At 47.8% G+C, this 21,296-nt stretch overlaps 1 protein-coding gene across 1 annotated transcript; it reads left to right on the top strand.

Moving 5' to 3' along the window:
- Window positions 1-16,599: 16,599 nt before the first annotated feature.
- On the top strand, window positions 16,600-18,697 carry LOC136461874 (uncharacterized). The gene is made up of 3 exons (XM_066461231.1): window positions 16,600-16,876; window positions 18,063-18,427; window positions 18,521-18,697. Exons 1-3 carry the CDS (start codon window positions 16,600-16,602, stop codon window positions 18,695-18,697), a joined length of 819 nt encoding a protein of 272 aa, XP_066317328.1.
- The last annotated feature ends 2,599 nt before the right edge of the window (window positions 18,698-21,296 follow it).

The raw sequence follows: 21,296 nt of genomic DNA, 5'->3' as shown, positions 1-21,296 counted from the left end.
TCCCAGTGGGCATTTGATGAAGCAAACAAGGGGAAGGTGTCCACACATTTTAGCCCTTACAAATACTAGAACAGCTTTGCGAGCATGGAGAGAAGACTCAGGTGGTATCACAAGACTTCTTCTAGCCGTAATAGCTGATTCTCTTGCTCGACAAGGCGCTAGAATGAGTGACACAATCACCCTATACACAAGAATTCTTCTAGCCACTCAAGACCTTCATAGCAAAAAGATGGACCATGGAGGGTCCGGCGAAGTCAGAGCTCGAGAAGGCAGGTAGAAGAGAAACATAGCTAAATTGTTAAGCTGCTCTCATAGGGAGTGGATAGGCATTTTATAGCCGGTCTGGAAGGATGAATCCAAGTGCCCGTGAAGCGATGATGCTCTTGTAAAAGTTGTGAAGCATGGGCTCATGAGCTGACATAGGCAGCAACAAACAGTAGACCCCAAATCAAGATTCTCTACCCGTGACTGCAGACCAATCGAAGATGAAGACATGATAATTTTGGAATAAAATTACTTTTATTCCAAAATTGGGGGGCATTTGTTTACACCAGAATTTCGAATTTGAGTTGCAGGGATTTGGAAGCTCCCAAAAATCATGTCATCAAGGAATCAACTGCATGGAGATTGGAGCTAGTTGATTCGGACACACTAGAATCAGCTTTCTTCAGATAGCGCCAGCAGATGACGACAGAGGCTACGATCGGTGTTGGGACGAGACATGCTGGACTCTACAAAAAGGGAAAGATTAGAGTCCAAGTTATCTTAAATTAGGAATGTTTTCATTATGCCAAAGATTGTATTGAGTCATACTCAAGTAAGGTTCATGTTTAGACTCCGGGTATAAATATCAAATCCTGGCTATTGTAAAGGGATCAACCAATCAAATACAAAGTCAATTACTTTTTTCGGCTCTGGCCACCCCTTAGGAGTAGGAGTAGAGTAGATCTCGGCGAGTTCTTTGGCAAGTATGGCTGCATCGATCCGGTCGACCTCCACTGCTTGTCTGTAAGTACCGTCATGATTTATACCTCTGTTCGTATGGCTGCATCGATCCGGTCGACCCCCACTGCGACTCTGGTATAGGCTAGTTATCAACTCTTGTCTAATTCAAGTATGGCCTATGTGATTCTGGCTTACACCCCACTGCTTGAATTAGATCAAGGTCAAGTTATCAACTCTATCTTAGCATGGCAGTCTTTGGTAGATTCATTAAGTTATCGATATTGCTTATTGCTTTCATTGTTTATCTAATTACAACAATATCATCATGCCCGATTGAGATTGGTCTGGATCAGCCTTACATCTTGTTTAACTCATCATTTGCTAATTTAAAACTGATCTAATCTACATCTTAAGCGATGAGTTATGTTTTTATTGGCTATTTTGCGTCAATCTTAATTGTGCATAGTGTGCGGTTAAGGCATGTCCGATCTTGAGTAGATCTATTAGCTAATAAAAACTGTTCCATGGCCCATCATCACGGCCTGTGGGATTCTACCTCTCACCCCACTGTTGGCACCGTGAAGCAGGGATCGTTAGTTGGTAGACCTGTTCCTGAGAAGGCATGACCTTAATTGTGCGCTATGCCTGAATCGGCTATTTAGTCGATATCGAATGCTTTCACGAACAGTTCGCATTATGAGATCGTTGAAGTAGAGATAAGTTGAAAGATATGTTAGCCCCATGATCTTGTTATTGTATTACGGCCTACATGATTCTGCCTTATGCCCCACTAATATTAGTAATGAGTTAGGGTCGTCGAGTCTATTGTTGTTTCTACAGCCTGCATGATTCTGCCTCATGCCCCACTGGTCATGATGATAGATGAGGTCTAACATGTTCATTAGATTTATCTTTATTAAATGGTTAAGTGATGTTGAATTGTTTCTTTATATAAAAAGGAGTTCGGTTACTTATAATCATTGGCTCAGTACAAACCGATCACCACTGATACCTTATTGCCATTGATTAATATTTGCTTAAATAACATTTATCTTGAATGATAACCAATTCTTCTTATACAACCCCATGAGCTTTAACTGATCCATTCTTGTAAATATGCTGGGATCAACTATTTAGTCGATCTCCTCTCATATCGGCTCATAGAGCCGCACATTCGGGACTATCTGGCAACACCAGCACATTCCGCCCTTAATTACTGATGAGCTTTCTCTCCTTGTCAATTGTAGGGTCAAATTGACTGGCACATCTTGGGAGGATTGCATAGGATCGACCACCCTTGCGCTGAAGCTAGGTGGATCTGCTCCATCGAGCGGACCCTTCTGGCTTGCTGTGTGTGTCCTCGGCACAGAGACGAAAATTTTGTGTCGACAAGAGTAGTAATAGTAGAAGCAAATTAAGTTTGGAAACTAGCATTTGTCACATAGTTCAAATATAGTGCTAGCATGGGATCACAATCCACAAAAGCATAATAGAAGGATTAATAAAGAGGCCTGCCCGATGCTTACTCCTCATCCACAACGGGATAGAAGCAATTCTTGCAATATCCATGATATACTGTGCCATCTGCAACAATGGGAATAAAACCCTGAGTATGAGAAGGTACTCAGCTAGACTTACCCATCATAAACTAGAAATAAATTGACTCCAAGGATCATGCAAGGCTTTATAAGTGGAGGTAGCTTGACAACATTTTGCATAAAAAGCAATTAACTTAGTTATACAATTATAGGTCTATCATCAAGTTAATTATAACTATCCATCTCTAGATTATCTGAACCATCATATTCTATAATACAATTACTACGATGTGGTATATCATTTTAAGAGCATACAATAGTAACCATAGCAGGTATTGTAATTCCATGTTTATCTGAACCATCATATTCCATAATACAATTACTACGATGTTGGGACTAGCCAAGTTTCTCACTATCCAGGAGAGACAGTGATTCGAATCGATTTCAACCAGCTAAGGAATTTATTCCTAACACAAACCCAGGCAGACCAGATCATTAGTCGCCTTAGGTCACCTTTGGTACAACTCAAGTGCACATTTTGTGGGTTCGCCCAACGCCGCACAATCAGGGACAACCAACTACCAGGACGTTTAGGCCCAGCCTGCCCTTGGGCTCACGTCTGGCTCCCCGCACATCCTTACTACCATCCAGAGTGTGCACTCCTATAGAGTGGGGCCGGCTTGAGTTGAGTTACTCGGTTTCATGGTCCGAACGAGTTATCCAACCAGCTAGGTGATAGGCATGCGTTCAATCTTTTCAGAAGCGCCAACAACGGTACGGTCCCTAATCGGCATAGACGGAATCACATGGGTCAACCTACCATAGACTCTATCTGGCCTCCATTTACTTTTACCCCATGGTTCTTTTTCACGATAGCAAATATAGCCAACCGTGCTTTGGTATCCACCTATATCTCGCAGGTGATAGGAAATCACCTGACTTCTACCGGTCTAAGCATGTCTAAGCATATATTCGATCCTAGACCTACATAGGGTTAAATGTATATTTCTAGACAAGGAAATTATATGCATCAAGTGGTTCCAATCAACTCTTATAACCTAATGCATCAAACATAAATGACTCAAGTATTATTTTGTAAAACAATGGGAGACTTAGAATGCTTCGGGCTTGCCTTTCAGAAAGGAAGTGGGGCCATGATCAGAGCACTCTGGGAGCTCTTCTGGATTCTACTCCTCTTCTTCAGGAGCTGTGGCTTGAGGAATCTCCTACTAGACCCCTTCATCTTCTTCGTTGAATTCCAGCAATGTTATCTCCTCGGTTGATCCTATATGCATGCATATGACATAAGATATTGTGATTGCATAGATGTGGACAAGTATAGTATGATAAAACATGATGAATGCATCCTTTTAAGTAATTTCAATAGCATGGTGTGAAAGTAATAACAAGTGCATCATATTTTACTGAGTAGGTGCATATCTCTTCTCTATTACCTAAGCAAACACTCATGCAACTCATTTACCGAACTACAAAACAACAGCTATTTGTTTTAACCATAACTGGAGTTATATATATATCAAGATCACATGATTGTGGACATTCTGGAAAGCTTATGAAATTGTCTACAACTTACTTTTAATACTCTTAAGGTTATTCAACAGTTATCTAGGTCAAACAAATCAGTCAATCAAATCTATCCATAAAGTAAACGTTTCGGATAGCAAACTTGTAACAGCTAGAACTCTAAAACCCTAAGTCTTATGACCATGAAAATTTAACACAAGGTAAGATTAGTAAGTTATCTACAACATTGTTATTAACAAGTTTTACAACAAAGATCATTATCCACATGAAATAATCCACACAATCAAAACTATACAGGCAGCCCTTTATTTTAATTATAAAGTGATAAATAGTTAGTTGCATACAATCAATTGCTTCTAAGCTTTACTATTGACATCAACAGTTACTATGCATCATAAGAACCATAGAAAACATCATGGTTAATCACAATCTAATTACTTAAATGCCTTTATTAATTTAATTGGATAATTAGGGTAAACAACAAACATACACTAAATGTGCACAATAAATTCTTATAAAATTACAGTAGCTTCCTAGTGCTTACAATAGGTTACTGTGAAAATTTCATAACATTTGGTCATGTAAAACATCCTATGCAGAAATGAAAAGCTAGCAAGGGTTATTTTAGTGAAAATAGTAAACCCTATAGAAAAGTGTCAAACAATAGATTATATATTTTTCCTAGCTTCATATTAGTTCCACACTACTGTACAAAAATTTGCATAGCAATATGTTACATATTTTTATCCCTAAAATTTTCCTCAAAAAATGCTATTTATTAATAGATAAATAAAAAGATCATATTTCAATCAAGTTTACAGCAAGCTTATTATTTTTCCTAGCTAGAGCATGTCAACACAAGACTAACAAAATTGGAATCACAATGTTATCATTTTCCTAGCTCAAGATATCTAATTTACAAGATTGTAAACATTCAAAACGCATTTATCCAAACACATTTAAATCCCCAATAAAAATATCAGAAACTGTGCATATCATATTTTTGTAAAATACTACACTTCCTATGGAACACTACAAAATTTGGTTCACAAGATTCGGATCTCTAGAACTCAACTTATGATTTTCCAAAGCTAGCTTGTAAATCTGAAATAAATGAACTATCCTCTTCACTCTAAGCCACTGACAGCCGGGATCTAGAGGTTAGTCAGGCCCACTGGTCAGTGACACAGGAAGCAGGGGAGTGGCGCGGACAGGCCCTAGCTCATCGCCGGCGAGCTCTCCGGCCAACCCAATCCCATCATCGTGCTCTACACATCAAAGCGCATCGGGTGACGTAGGTAGTGGAGGTGTGGGTGCACACGAGACACCTCGTCACCTAGCATGGCGGCATGACGACACGGCGCTACGGTACACCGACCATTGCGGACCATGGCAAGGCAAGGCAAGGCAAGTAGCACACAAGCATCACGGTGACCTTGCGGATCTATCTAGGTGACCTAGGCGACTCTAGGTGCTCCGACAAGCTCCGGCCATGTGCGCGGTGGCGCGGAGGTGCGAGCGTGGCAGCGCGGGTCATCATGTTCTGCACCAGCAAAGCAACGACTTGCAGTAACATCATGCCACAAGCAAGAACACACCCTGTACAAGCCATAAGGTGAGAAATCAATGAAAATGCCCAAGCAAGTAGTGCGGTGTCGAGCTCACCGTGGAGGCGGCCACGGACGTCGTGAGTCCGACAAGGACGAAAACGGCAAATACGCCCTCATCAAAGCTCTTTTGGTGTTGCAATCATGTCGAGGAGGTGGAGGTGGATGCGGCACAACTCTATTTCCATGGCGAGAGCGAAAACAGGCGATGGAGAGTGAGTGAGGGAGTGCACGTGAGTGGGAATGAGGCGCGGGGCGTGCAGATAACGGGCGCCAGCGCGCGGCATCGAGGGCCAAGCGTCAGCCAGCAGCAACCATGTGCTAGCCATGCTCTGTCCATGGTCAGCCATGATAGTGTGCGGCACGGCGTTCTTCAGAGCACGAAACCTGGCCTGATGACGCGATTTGAAGGCGATAAAACTCCTAGTCCGTATCTTGTTAGTGCAAACAATCTGAACAAAACTTGTAGACCTATGCACCAGCTACAAAAATGCTTAAGAAAACTTCTCCTAATTCGCAATGGTTAGGGAGTAAAATCAGCCCAAAGTTGAGCTCATCACACTGTCGGCGTTAAACACTTAGCAAATTTTTCCTAAGTGCTAAAAATAGGAAAAAGCTGATTTTTGTGAGCAAATTTCAAGCATGTTAGGAGCTGAACTAGCCTATGACCCAAACATAAAAGTTGTTCCTCTCATCAAACACTACAACTTTGCTTTAGTGACCACATCCATGCAAAGTCTTTATGACATAGTTCAAACTAGGTCAAACCTACTACATTCAAATGATGACTTACACTATATCTATGTCTTAATGACCAAACTAGCCTTAGTCATGAATACCAAAGTTGTTCATAATGACATTCTAAACATGTTTAAGCTATTCATAAGGTCACACACACATTTCATACATTGGTTACACATTTCACTTTCCAGGTCAACATGCATAGCATCACTTAGAAGCTTAATTAGACAAAGTGGTCTACATGAACCATGTTCCATTAGTCATCCTAAGTGTAGCTAAGATGTTTTAGTAACTAACATCAACCACTTACACCTATTCACTCATGATCATAAGCATACAGAAAGAAAACATGAAATAGCAAGGCATGTTTCATATGTTTCAATCATATGTTTCAAATGTAAAAGCTTAAATATGAATGCTTGATGCTCATGCTCATGCAATGCAAGTCAAATTATGCAAGCTTAACACCTAGGGTGTTACATTTTCCTTTGTTTTGTTGAAATGATTAGTGACAAAACATACCTGAAGGAAGCTTATCCAATTTACCTATTGGCGAGAGCTTTATGGCTTTAGGTCCATTGAGCAGGACCTCTTCTTGCCTTTAGCTTTTCTTTGCACCATTCAATCTTGGAGATGAGGATATCGACAATTGCATGCACTTCTTCCATCAACCTTTCTTGATTTTTGTTGATCCTTGGTTGGCAAGTTGGGGTTCATTGGATATGTAAACTCAAGTTCCTCCTTGATTGTCTTTATCTTCTAACGGCATGGCAAAGAGTTGTTTTTCTTTGTTTGTTAGCGATACGCCAGCCGTCTTAATGGTTAGGGAAGGAGATTCTTTGGAATTTGCATGAAAGCTTCATCTCCAATGACTTAGGGGGTGTCATGTGTCACCATGGCTGTTTTTGGACCTTATGAGACAGTGTCGGCAATCCACCATCGGTTGATGTTGTTGGTTGATACGAGGATGCATGTCATGGCATCTCGTTGTCCTGGTCCTTGCTGCTGACATGCGAGTTGGTGTTTTCGAAGATGATGAAAGCAGGCATCAGTTTGGCTAATATGAGGTGAGTTGCACCCTGCTTCTCATCAGCCTCCTAGCCTCAGTCCTAAAAAGGTGAGTTGCTAGGTTGCCTTCGACGTTACTTGTGACTTGTTGATTTGTTTGTCCACTTCCTATGAGTGAGTGCTTCTATTGTACATCCTTTTTGTGGCACTCGTCTTATTTCTCTTTGTTCCATAGCTAAAGTGGTGGTTTGGTTTGGGTTCGCAGGTTCATACCAAACCATGGATAGGCACAACTTATATTCATTCTTTCCTGCAAAATGTTAATGGACACATACCCGAGGGAATACAATAAATTTGAAAGATGGGTTGTTATCCATAATTTCTGTGATTTTCATCTATGCTAATGAAAAGATGGTTTTAGGATTACTTTAGCATAGGTTTTGTTTATCATGTCTTATAGCAATTTTTATGTGTTTGCTGCATTCTAGCATGGTTCAAGACTAAGATAACTTGCAACAAAGGATAAGTGAATAAACCTTGATACTTACAGTTCTTCCTTCCAAGAAGAATGAGCTGGGTCTTCTTTGCGTAGAGTTATTGGAGTTCATCACATGCCTTGATTCATCTTTGACGTGAATTTATCTCAAGACTTACCCAGATTGAATTTGAAAGTTCCCTATAAGGGTCAGTCCAACAAAATATCCAGTATCTACTAAAGCATACTATCGGCTCAAAAATCAACCTAGACACCACATCTAATTTGATTTAGGAAGGCATTTTAACCTAAGCACCATGCTTAATTTAAAAAAGCCTTTGGAAGTAAGATGAACACACCTCTTGGTTCGAAAATCAAACTAAACACCTCATCTAATTTGATTTAAGAAAATAGTTTAAACTAAGCACCTTGCCTAATTTAAAAGGTGTATGAGGATACTTGAAAACCTTAAGCATACTATGGCAAACAAAGGTAGCATGAAAGCATTATAGAGATTCATTCGAATAGAGATGAAAGAGCATGATCATGGTGAGAGATTTTTTACCAAGCATGAGCCTTCATGTGCTCACATTTTTTTCTTTTTTTTATACTTTGACCTTCATGTGTCCATATATTTTTTCTTTATTTAATAAAGATGCAAGTGGGATGGATATATGAATGGAACTAAACATGTTGTGAATTTGATATGGGAAAATTTAAACTAATCAGAGTGGATGCATGGATTATTCAAAGTAAACATACAATGGAACACAAAAAGTTTAAAAGATAACTACTCATTAAATTTTAAGTCCATGAGCAAGACTATCTCACCTTTCTTGGTCATACTTACCATGGCTCACATGATGGAATTTGTGAGTAGTGCAGCATCTATATTTGTCACTTGAGATGTGATTTGAATTCTTGTGACAACGACCTTTTTCTCCAATCTACACTTGGTTAGAGAATTTATATATGTCTATACAAACCTGTGAGATGGCAGCGTTCTAGTGTTGATGGATCTTGAATGCTCAGGCACCCTAGGGTTCTTCAATGTTTCTTCTTTTCTTGTGGAAGCCTGCTAGAAGGTCAAAACAACATCTGTTGTCCTGTCTTATTCCACAATTCAATAGAACAGGGGTAATCCAACTAATGCTAGTGGTATGTGAAAGGATCGAGATGCCCAAGAGGGGGAGGCAAATTGGGCTAATTCTAAATTTCTTGCAATAATCGTGCCCTACACTTAGCCCATTTCACCCCTTGTGCCTAGAAGTGTTTCTATTGTTCTACCGCGCAAAAGTTTTGCACCCTAGGTTCCAATCCTACTATAGTATGTCAATTCTAAGAATGTAGACATGAATTGAATTGCTCAAATGTAAAATTCTCAAAGTAAAGAGAGGGAGAGGAACGCGGCAATGTTTATTCTGAGGTATCAGAGAGTTGCCACTCCCCACTAGTCCTCGTTGGAGTACCCGCGCAAGGGTGTGGCTCCCCTATCATCCACGCAAGGATCAAGTGCTCTCTATGGACTAATTCTTTGACACTTCATCACGGTGAATCGCCCACAACCGCTGACAAGATGACTTGGGTCATCCACAAGCTCCACTGAATGATCACCAAGCTTCCAATCATCACCGAGCCATCTAGGTGATGGCGATCACCAAGAGTAACAAGCACAAACTCTCACTTGACCATGACAAGCCTAATGAGAAAGGTGGATGCACACTTGCTACTTCTTATGCACTAATGATGTCCTTAATCTTGGATTCTCAAATCTCAATCACCCCACTAGGCTCTTGCACTCCCTTAAACTCCAAAGGTATTTCTCAGCTGAACAAATGGGCAAGAGAGTTGAGTTGGACGAGTTGGAGAAGTATAAATACCCCCCACCAACTCAACTAGCCATTTGAAACAAAACAACCACTCTGCTAGCTGACTGAATGCGCCTGTCAGGGTGACTAGACACGTCCAGTCAGTATTGGACTAGCCAGCACAGATAGATGCCCTTGGAGTGATCAGACTCCGCACAGAGTCCGATCCACCCTGACCTGACACGTTAGATCATCGAAAAGGCTCTCTAGTGCCTTTCTGATGTTGATCGGACATTGTCAATCGTGAGTCTAGTCACTTACCTTACTACGACCGGTTCTTAGTCAACAGTGAAGCGCCGCTGCTACTGTTGGTCATCACCTAGCGAATGGTCCTAGCTAGGAGCCAGTGTCCAGTCGCTCCTCTATTCCTACTACACGTGCCAAGCAACTGACCTAATGCGTCCAGTCCCGTAAGGACCAACGTCCGGTCACTTTGTCTTAATTCCATTCACTTCCAATTCGAAAAACTTTGTGAATGAAGTTGACTCCAACTGATTTTTGGGCTATCCCTGAGCTACCTAGTGTTATGTTTGACAAGTGTGCACCACACCTAAACCATTAGACTCGCCTAGGTCATGCTACTAGTTCATAGCCCCCTTAATAGTATAGCCAAAGGGAAAAACAAACTCCTAAACTACTCTAAGTCTCTCTCCAACACCAAATGAAGCCAACAACATGTACTCAATGGATATGAAGTAAGCACAAGTATGAAATAGAGAGCTCATTTGAATCAAAGTATAATACGGAAGCAAAGCAAATGAACATAACCAAATGACATGATATATATACATATCAAAGTAGAGAGCACACATGTCACATAATCCAACACAACATGCAAACACACATATAATACAATGCATAAAGGTAGACAAGAATGCATGAAGTATCACACACAAAAGAATGAGTCCATGTCACACGCTCCCCCTAAGTCTACATACTCGCTCCCTCTCCCCCTTTGGCGGCAAGCACCAAAACCTAAGGGTCGGCTAGTTGAATGGGAGCAGACGAGTCGGGTGCGGAGACACATGGAGACTCTAAACTCTGAGCTATCGGACCCTCTAGAGCAGACTCACACTAACCCTAAGTAACTAGAAGTGGAGGTGAAGTGGTCTGGGTCTACTCGGTGGACTCGGTAACTAGGTCCGCCAGCTAAGACTCTAAAGCTATGGTAGTGGCCAGACCCTATGGCTCTGAAGCTATCTTTGTAGAAGCCATGACTGTTGCTGTCTCTACCACAGAGGCCTCAAGGGTAGAAGTGACTATCAGAGGTGGCTTAGATGAAGCAACCAAAGACAAGATCATCTCGATAGTCCCTATGACTAGAGCTGTTGTAGTAGTAATAGGCACCTAAAGCTCTGGAGGTGTGGGGGGACCTGTGATATCGCTAAAAGTGGTAGCCAAACCCTAGAGACTGGTGTGTCTATCACTAACACTGACTTGGACAGAGTAGGGGTGAATCCGATGATAATCGGAGTGAAACCCTGAGTCTATGTATCTAGTGTAGCAAACCACTATGGAACCTACTCGGTGGGCGAGGCAAACTATGTAGCTGTCTGTCCTTGACTCTAAAGCCCACTTGGCTATACAACTGGAGTCATTGGGGTACTAGTAACAGTCGAACCAAGCTGCAATGTGGGCCAGTAAGGAACAATCCCTGTAGCTATAAGAACATGCTGCATGAAACCAAGAAGCTCCTGCTGCTGAATGGCCTGCTACTACTGCTAGAACTGGTCCTACCGTGGTTGCATCTGAGCGATAGCTGCAGCTGTGGCATGTGCCTAATGTGTCTGCTCCTGCTACGTCCTATCAAGTATCGCTATCAGAGTAGGATCTATCTATGGTGGCTAAGGTGGACCTAAGGTAGCAACACTATCCTTTCTGTCATGAGCTCATGTGTCGGTGTTTTTGGACCACCGATGAGTAAATTTGTATTTGCACATCTGGCATGTTTGGCTTGGAGGACACAAGGGTTTGTACTAGTTTAGGTGGAATGTTCCTACGTCTAGTTTGCTGCTGCTCATGTTACCGACACTTGGTTTGTAGTAGGGGTTACAAATAGGTGAGAGAGGGAAAGGATCCCAAGTCTCTAGTGAAAGGAGTGAACTGGTGCTGAGAGCTTGATCGCTGCTCAGCCATGTGCTCATGTCGTGCTCTCATGTTTTTATCTTGTGGTTTGGTCTTGTGCGGATCTGGATCCCCCTTCATGGGGCACCCTGCTTCCCCTTTTATAGGCAAAGGGAAAGCATGGGTTATAGTTGAGGAAAAGGAGAAGAACAAGAGAGAGAGAAGAAGGCTTCTAGGATCGTTGGGTCCTTTTTCTCCTTCATGGGGGGCCCTCCAATCCTATAGATGTCAATAGGGATAGCTCCACATCGTGACCCTATTCATCACTGGGGCCATGCGCAGACATCATCTGCCGATCATGGCATTCCATTCCGTTCGAGCGGACATCGTGGTGAATTGATGCGCCTATCAGTGTTCATACGAGGGTTAGGCAGAATAGCACCGGCACGCCCGACGCTATTCTTGATGTGAATCCTCAGGTATGGCCCATCATGGCTGTCGGTACAGAAAGCGACCAACTAGTAAATATTTGTATTTTTGCTGCATGTTGTGATCGGAGGTGGCCTAGCACTCAATGAAACAGGATTTATACTGGTTCAGGCAATATGACCTACGTCCAGTTTGGGTCGGTCAGTGACTTTATTCCTGAGCCCAGGTGCTCGAAGTCTGTAGTGGGGTTACAAACGAGAAGGAGAAAGGAAGGGTGTTCAAGAGGCCTGGTCGGGTCCGACCGGAAGGGCTGAGGGCGACCAGAACTCTGCTCTGAGCTAGAAGTCCAAGCTTGTGCTTAAGGGATTGTGAGCTATCGATCTAGTGAGTCTAAACTTAAAGAAGTCAACCTCTCCTTTGTTGGAGGGAGCGCATCCCCTTTTATAGATAAAGGGGATGGCTTTACAGGTGAGGGGGAGAGAGTACGGATGTTTCTATGCCTTGTTGCCCACGCCGACGAGGGTAGCGATGATGGTAGGCGCCCACAATACTGTTGATGTCACTGTAGAATGTTAGGTGCACATGGGAGGTTGCGTTGGCTTCTTCAGAAAGGGTGGATGTTGGTACCTGCAAAATACTTTTGTTATGTGAGGAGCCCTTACCACGAGTACCAGGTATGGTGAACCTTGGCGCCGACTACTGATGCCCAGAGGCATGGGGTTTTTTTGCCGTATGGGAGCTCAATGGCGCCTACAATACTGTAGACACAAATGTCGATGCCTACAATACTATTTGTGTCAGGGTGGTTGTGAAGCACTACTCTCGTAGGTGTACAGGGTATGGTCCCGGTATCATGGTTTGACTTTGTGCACTACTTTCTCCATTTGCCCCTGGTTCCTTCCGAGCGGGCGTCCCCGGTCGGATGGCCCAAGTCGGCCCTGGCCGCGCTAGTCGGAGAAGAGTGGTAAACAGGCTACCTACGGGGTCCCCGGTCGGAGACGTGGGGTCAGAGTAGGAAGTAGTCTTCTTATGTACCTCGGTCGGAGAGACATAGGGTCGGAGTCGGAAGTAGGCTCAGGGAAGGCCTTCTGATCAGACAGGCCATTCAGAGGCGGCTGGAGCCTAGAGCGAGTGCTCCGGTCGGATAGGTGGGCCAAAGAAGTTGATGAGCGGGTGTCGTTCTTCTTGGGCCAGACCTTCCGGTCGGCTGCTGGGCTCCATCTGGGGGGGGTTGGAGTGTGTGTGCGTGTTTTTAGTCTGAGACATATTTTTGTTTAACCATGGCGTCGTTGTGTAGCCGAGGCATTTTTTACGCACGGGGATTGGATCGAGACAGAACTTACTAATCCCGGCGTCGATGCGCGCTGGGGATCGGGCGAGGAAGTTTAGTTTGAGATAAAACCTAGTGTTGGTGTGCGCCGTGAATGGAGACAGCCTAGTTTGGATGCGACAGAGCTCACTAATCTTTGGCGTCGATGCGCGCCGTGGGATCGGGTGAGGTGGAGTCACGAGTAGGCCCAGGCGTTGGTGCACGCCGTGGGATCGGGCGAGGTGGAGTCGCGAGTAGACCCAGGCGTCGGTGCATGCCGTGGATTGAGAGAGTTAGTTTTTGTTAGTTTTAGTTAGTGAAGCCGTTACGCGAGTTCGGAGTCACGGTCCCAAGAGCCATAGCCGGATGTCGCCGATCCTATTGACGTGAGTTTGGGGTCGTGGTCCCAAGAGCCGTAGCCGGATGTCGCTGATCCGGTCAACGCGAGTTCAGGGTTGTGGTCCCAAGATTTCTATGGAGCACAGTCAGAAGTGAAGCCATTACGAAGACGTTGTTAGTTAAGTTAAAGATCGGACAAGGCGGTGCTCGCGGATCCTGGCGTCGGTGCGTGCCATGGGACCGGGCGAGTCATAGTCGTTGATCTGGCGAGTTTGAGGTTGCTGTCCTTGGCATTTTTCTTGAGCCCCCGAGCCCTATTGGGCCTTCGTGGGGGTCAATGAAAGTATTGTGCGTTACCCCATCCTGTTCCTCACAACCGGAGGGGCTAAGTTTCGTCGCCTATCCCGATTGCTCGGGCTCGAAGACTAGCTCGATGAGCTCGCTAATGGGTGTGATTGAGTGGAATCTGGGTCCATCATTCGTGATGGGGTTGGCATAGCCCTCTTGTGACATTCCACTACTCCTTTACCTACAACCCGACAGATGCCTAGGTTGTTTCGGAGACCAACCCAGGTGGCCTAATGGCCCCCTTCGATGGAGATTCTGTGGGCCTGGCGAGAGGTTCAGGATCGAACGAGAAGGTTGAGATGACCCGGTCTGCCGGACTAGGCTAGGGCCACATGGTGCTCATCTACGATTTTCTCCCCTAGCTCTGTTTGGTTGCTCATGTCGAATGAGGCAAACTGCCGCTTCGTGATGCAACACGGAGCGTTGTGGTGCATTTCGCTGCACGTGCGATGCTTAGTTCCTGAGCCCCCGGGCGGTTCATGCCCTAACCATCTGGGGGGTTTAGGCGTATGAGATGAATGCGCGTATGGATGTATGAATGATTTGTAATGAAATAGAGGAGATTTTAGTAATGTTTACCTTGACGACTGGAGTGACGGGGCTCAGAGAGCTTCAGTCAGAAATGTCTGACTAGGACCCATGCTCGTCGTTCAAGACGGAGTCGGCATGGCCTGCATGAGGCATCCCTTTGCTCCTTACCTGTCGCCTGGTGTCCCTCCTGGGTGATTCGATCGACTCAGGGAGGTCCAGTGGTCTCTTCTGGCAGAGATTTCATTTTTGGTCCCTACACCCACATGTGGTGGCGCTTCGATTCCCGTGCCCATCGTGTGGTAGTGGTTGATCATGTGGTAGTGGTGGGCCATGGCCAGTCCATGTCCCGTTCGATCAGGAGCTGTTCCATCGAGCGGGGCACGTCTCATCGGTTTAGGGCACATCCCATCTGCATTAAATGGAAAAGAGAGAGAAATTCTCGCTCCGCCATTCTGCCTTCCCCGATCGGTGCGTCCTTCCTTAATCATTGTTCCCTTTCCTTTAAATACGAGCAAGGAGAGGGTTTTTGTTTCGTTCTTTTGCCTGTTCTTCATCTTCATCTACCGCTGCCTTCTCTCTTCCTTTTTTGCCATGAGTGTTCCTGAGAGCCGTGGAGGTTTCTAGGAAAGAAGGGGGGGAGAGCGAGGGAGAAGAGAAGAACCCACTGACCTTTTTTTGATCTGGAGTGAAATGTCGGACTAGCGGATGTCTAATGTGAGGAAGTCAGTGCTGGAGGCTTTCGTCGCGAAGGGGTTTCTGCCGCCGCAGGAGGTGGCGCACTGGAGGGTCCGTGGAGGGGATGAGTTCCTGCAACCTCATCCCGATGAGGTGGTTTCTTTCCTTACCTTCCACGAGCATGGATTAGGATACCCCACGCACTGGTTCCTGCGCAGGCTCCTCAACGAGTGGGGTCTGGAGCTGCAGCATCTCAATCCAATGGGGGTGCCGCACATTGCTGGTTTTGTCACCATCTGTGAGGCTTTCGTCGGGATGGAGCCACACGTGGATCTCTTCTGGCTTTTCTTCTCCGAGAGAGCTATGGTGGACTGGAGTTCGGTCGAGATCGCACTGGTCAAAGGCTTCACCCTATAGATGAAGCCATGTGCGGGAGGTTCGTATCCCGCGTACTCCCCATGTGACTCCAACCGGGGATGGCATGGGGAGTGGTTCTACATTAGGAATCCAGCGGGGGCACCGTTTCCAATGTTTACCGGCAGGAGGCCGGTGAAGCAGAAGAGCTGGTCGTGGGGCTGTGCCCACACAGAGAGGCACAAGGTGGAGGCCATCGAGGAGGAGCTTCGAAAGCTTGTAAGGGGCGGCCTTGATGGGGTGCGGGTGTTCCACACCGTTTACTGCCGCCAGGTTGCGCCGCTGGTGGAGAGGACGCACCTGATGTGGATGTACGGTGGCCGGTTAGACCCAGACCGCGTGTCGCTAGAGGAGCTGCCGGACGACGAGATCTGGAGTTGCGTCGACCGAGTGCTGTAGCTAAGGCCCGGAGAGACGGTGGTGGGAAAACCCATACCGTTCAATGCCTCGATCGTGCCCACGCTGGTACGCTCCCTTATTTTGTTCGTGCTTTTTCTCTGCCCCCTTTTTTTATTTCGGTTCATTCGTTCCATAGGGGCTTTGGAGGTACAAGTCCTGGCCACACCTTCCCAAGGGACCAGTGGGCCAGGCCCGGTAGGCCGCCTAGAAGGAGGCGGCAAACTCTCGGAAGAAGAAGAGAACCAAGGAGGTTCAGCGGAAAGAAGAGAAGAAGAAGGAGGTTGCCCGATGCGTGAGGGCCGGGGAACATAGGACCGACGTCGAGTCGGAACTCGCGTCGGATGATCCTATGGATTTGGACGACATGGTCTTCTCCGACGAGGAGGAGAATCGAGAGGTCATTATGACCTCGGCGATGCATCGTGAGCCTACGGCGACGTCCGCTAGTGAGGAGCAGGAGGCCGCGTGGTGCGTGGAGGTTCCTACGTCGAGGAAGAGTGTGGCGAGCGTGGACGCCATTGGCGAGCGAGCGGTGAAACAAATGCAGTCACCGCGCCTCTTGGTGGTGTCGTTGGTCCCGTTGTCGCCTGTGGCGGACATGGCTGAGGGAGCCAGGTGGTTCAAGGAGTGGACCGGCACTCGTGCGGCGATAGGGCCGGCGCCAATGCCGAACTTGTAGCTAGAGGAGGCCCTGCCTGCCGTGGGTGCGGTCATGTAGTCCGGGTAGTCTAAGGAGCAGACTAGTGCTCGGTCGACATTTGACTCGCAGTCGGTGGACGCCCCGCCCGCTGCTCCAGTCGGGGATCCTCGAGCCAGAGGTCGTAGCGTCCCACAGGCCATGTAGGAGCCAGTCGGGATGACTCTGACCCTGTCTGAAGTGAGGGGGCATGGTTCGTAGCCTAGGAGCAGTCCTTGTCCTATGGGCCCATTGTCGTCGGAGCCTGCCTTTAGAGTATGTTTCTTTTTGTTGCTTCTTTGACTTTTGGTGGTTGTCTTTTTTGGAGTGTGGCTTACCCACGATTTTTGTCAGCGGCCAGGGGATGCCAGTGTAGAGCATCGCGCCTAACCCCATGTGGGAGGCTTGGAGGCCCACTCTGCAGCGTGTTGCGGTGAGCGAAGGGGGTAGCAGGGTGGCGGCGGTGAAGCCTTCCCTCCTAGGGGTGGTGCTCCCCGGGGCGGCTGCTAATAACGTGACAGCAGCGGTGACGTTGTTGGCGATGATCTCGGTGCCGATGGTGGAGGTTGCATCAGAGGTAACTCTCGTGGCCCCTCCTCCGTCGGTCGCGGTGGAGGAGACGAGGGGGCGACCTCCCTACCTCGCCGGGTGGAGGGCTGCACGACCTATCCTTGCCGTCGGAACTAAAGGCGCCAGAGGGAAGCGTGGCTGGGACGGAGTTGGGATGCCCGGTGGCGTCCCATGTGAATGAGGTGGTGGAGATCCCGTCTGACGATGAGGCGGATACCGTGGTAGAACTGCCGATGTCACCGCGGGAGCTAGCGGTGGTCCGGTCAGAGGCTGGGCCCTTCGACGGTTCATCGGAGGGTGACCTGGAGTTGCCCTTTCTCGAGGACCCATCAAAGGCGAGGTTCGTCCTCTAGGATTCCCGGGAGTGCCAGCTCTAGGACATTTTCAGGGGGCAAGGGCATGCCATGGTGTCTGAACTCACCAAGCTGTTCACGAAGCTTGAGAGTGCCCAGAAGCAGGCTCAGTTTGCCCCACAGCTGTTTGAGGTCGACCTGTAGCTCGCCGCAGAGGTGAGTTTCTGGTACTTATCCTTGCCCTTTGAATCTTTCGTCGGATGTTTTTAGCATGCCTATTTTTCACAGGAAATAAGGAGCGTCGGGTGGAGTCCGCTTGCCGCGAGTCCCAGGTCCGGGTGGCTGAGGCAGCCACGGCGCGGGTGGAGGGGCAGCGTGCGGCGGAGCAGGAGACTGCTGTCGAGCAAAGGCTCGAGGCGGCAAGGGTCCGCCAAGAGGAGACTGAGGTAGGGCTGCGGATGTTCCTGGCGAACACCGAGGCGGCGCTTCAAGAGGCCTTGGCAGCCCTTGAGCCAGAGTGGGCCACCCTGGAGTCAACACAGAAGGCCCTGGAGGCGGAGCAGAGGGCCCAGTCGGAAGTGGATCGGGAGGTGCTCGCGCTCCAGGACCAGGTGATGGGGATGGAGGATGCGAGTGCCTGGCTGCACGAGCAGGTGGCTCGGTAGGTAGAGGATCTCTCCACCCTTGAGGCCTCTTGCATCGATGCGTACCTTTTTGTTTTCTCGTGGTGTTGATTTTTCCCCCAGCCTGTTTCTAAGCTTGTCGCCCTTCTTGCACAGCTGGGTGAAAAGGTGAAGGTGCTGGAGCGAGACCTAGAGATGACCAAGGCGAACTTTATCCAGAATGTCGAGGAGCTGGCCAAGTCCCATGAAGAGCGACGTGCTCTCGAAGGGGAGCTTGGCCAGATCTACAACGCTGCCTAGCTTGTCGTCTTAGAAGTCTTCAGGTCAGCGCCAAGTACCAGCGTGCCCATGGTTCAGCTGGCGGAGGTCCCGGACACGGTCAAGGACCTTTTCAGGAGCAGGCTGTTTTCTGGAGCGTCGGGGGTGCTGACCTCGGTGGCGACGTACCACCCAAATTTGGACTTTGCCACTATCTACAGTGGGTATGCTGAAGGCCTGAGCATGGAGGACATCCAATCAATCGGGGAGAGCTTGCTGCCGCACGCGTGGTTGGTGTCAGAGCAAGTCTCTGCCGATTGGGTGATGGATGTTCGCCATCAAGACATGGCCCAAAGCATGCGTGGAGAGGATGCTTCCGAGCCTGCGGATAGCCTAGAGCCTAGTTTGGGGGGATGCCATGTCGGCCTCGACCGAGCCAAACGTCGTGCCACCGGGGAGTGAGCAGCCTGCGCCTTCATCGGTTGCGCCACCAGCAGATGCTGCTGGGTTAGTTTAATAGCTTGTAGAATATAAGTAGTTTAGTAAACGTAAAGAGTTTAAGTTCATGGGGGAGCCCTCGTGTAAAATGTTTGTGTGTGTTTTAATGACTGCAATCGGTTTTTGTTTTTGTGATGGAGTTGCTCCATTCGGGGAAGCTTGTTCCCTTTCGTTCCTTAGTTTTCCCTTAGCATAATTTTGTTTTAAATTTCTTTCTTTCTTGTAACTACCCATTTGTTCCATAGGCTGCAACTTTGTGAGCCCGAGGCGTGCCCCACGAGGCTCGGCTAGTCATAATCATAGGAAAAGGCGGGGTGCGATCAGTCAGAATGTTCTAAAGCAAAGTTACGTAAGGTAAATCAAAGGAACGAACTGCCCTTTTGTTTTGGGTAGGAAGGAGTTTCTCCATATGAAAGTAAAAGAGCACTTAAAGTAAAAACAAAAACAGAGGGGTAGTAGAGCCCCCTAGTGGTGCCCCCTAGCGCCTTGAGCCAAAAAGTGTTCGGGCCGTGGTGCTTTTATAGGAGCGTTCGCTAAGTAAAGGTATGACTGAAACTTTAGGAAAAGAAGAAACAACATAGCTATTCCAAGGTGCTCGGAGAGAGCATCGTCATTGTTGTCCTTCAGTTGGTAGGCGTCCAGTCGGATCACTTCATCCTTCAGTCATCTGGATCCTTGTCCGCTGCGCCCCCTTCTTCGGTTGCTGCTTCCTCGCCTTTTTCTTCCTTTGGCCTACCAGCTTACCTCAACAGGTGCTTGAGGAGCTGGCAGTCCTTGTAGAGGTGTTTGACAGGGTAGTCATGGTTGGTGCACGGGCTCTCCTTAAGATCGTGGAAGTGGCCCAGAGGGTCTTGTTGGGGCTACATGCCCACATGATCGGCCGCGGCGACCAACGCGAAGTTAGCCAGTTGGTGGCGATCCTTTCTATTCTTTTTTCCCCTCTGCGTGGAGGGTCCCCTATCTTGATCCTGGCGCTCAGCCTTACCTTTGTCGTGGCCACCGTTGAAGCACGGTGGGAACGGCGCTTGCTGGAATGGTTGGACAAAGATCCATGGTCCCAGGTGGTCGGGGCTGGGACTCTGGTTGACGCTGCGCGTGTCTTGGTTTGGCCCAAGCTACGCATAGATAGGCGGTCAGCATAGGGCGGTCATCAAGTCAAGGTGAGGTGCCATTGCGGCTTCCTGTGCCACACTCTATGGTTGTTGCGGTGATAGGGTGTAGTGCCCCATCTGCTGCATCCCTGTTCCTCGGACGGGGAGCGAGGTCGCGAGTGGGCGTCGCGATATGGAGCACTCCGCTTGTTGAACGGCGGCAGTTTCCAGCAGTGCCTGGAGGTTCTAGTGGATCACCCATTCATGAGGGTTGTTCGGCTTGGGCAGGTCACACAGGAGCATTGCCGCGGTAGCAACATTCTGACTGGCCCGAGTGAACTGTGGGGGATTAGTCCCTCGAACCGGGACATTGCGCTAGGCCTGACGGACGCGACCCCAAGCGCCATTCGCTAGTCTATGCACACGGGGCGCAGTATGGTGCGCCGAGCGCGCTAGGGCAGTCGGTGGCTCATGCAGCCATTGTTGTCGTAGTTCCTCCCCGTGCTCACGTGTGAGCTCAGGGGCCTCTGATGAGGAGCTAGAGGGGCGTGAGTCCATGAGAACTCTACTTCCATCGGTGGGTGTCTCGGAGGGTCCGCCATGGCGCATTCCCATGATGGGCGGTGGCTAGGTGCCATGTCACCGATGCTGGAGCCGTCGCTCTCGCCATCGTTATCCATGAGGTCGAAGAAACAGGTGGGAGCACAGCTCGCCATTCCCATGAATTCAGATGCGAGAGGAGGTGGCACGAGCATCCTTTGGAGCCCCCCGGGTGTATGCGTCTGTGGAAGACGCGAGGCCATAGGGGAACTAGCTGTACGGTGGTTGCGTTAGGGACAACAGGGTTCCGTCGGGAAATCGGCAGAAGATAGAGAATAGTGAGTACATAACAGCGTGTATATTACTCACAGCGGGGTTTGAGCAGAGAGTTTGCTCGGAATGAAGCGTAGATGCCACGTCGTCAAAGTCATGCGTCCCAGAGTCGATGGAGGATGTCCCTCCGACGGGTGCCGGGTCGTGAGCCTTCTCGCGGAGGTGTAGTACGCCGAGCC

The sequence above is a fragment of the Miscanthus floridulus genome, chromosome 1, assembly GCF_019320115.1.
Source record: "Miscanthus floridulus cultivar M001 chromosome 1, ASM1932011v1, whole genome shotgun sequence".
NCBI classification, from domain to species: Eukaryota; Viridiplantae; Streptophyta; class Magnoliopsida; order Poales; family Poaceae; genus Miscanthus; species Miscanthus floridulus.
The sequence above is the reverse complement of the archived record's forward strand: the minus strand, read 5'-3'. Positions and strand labels throughout refer to the sequence as shown.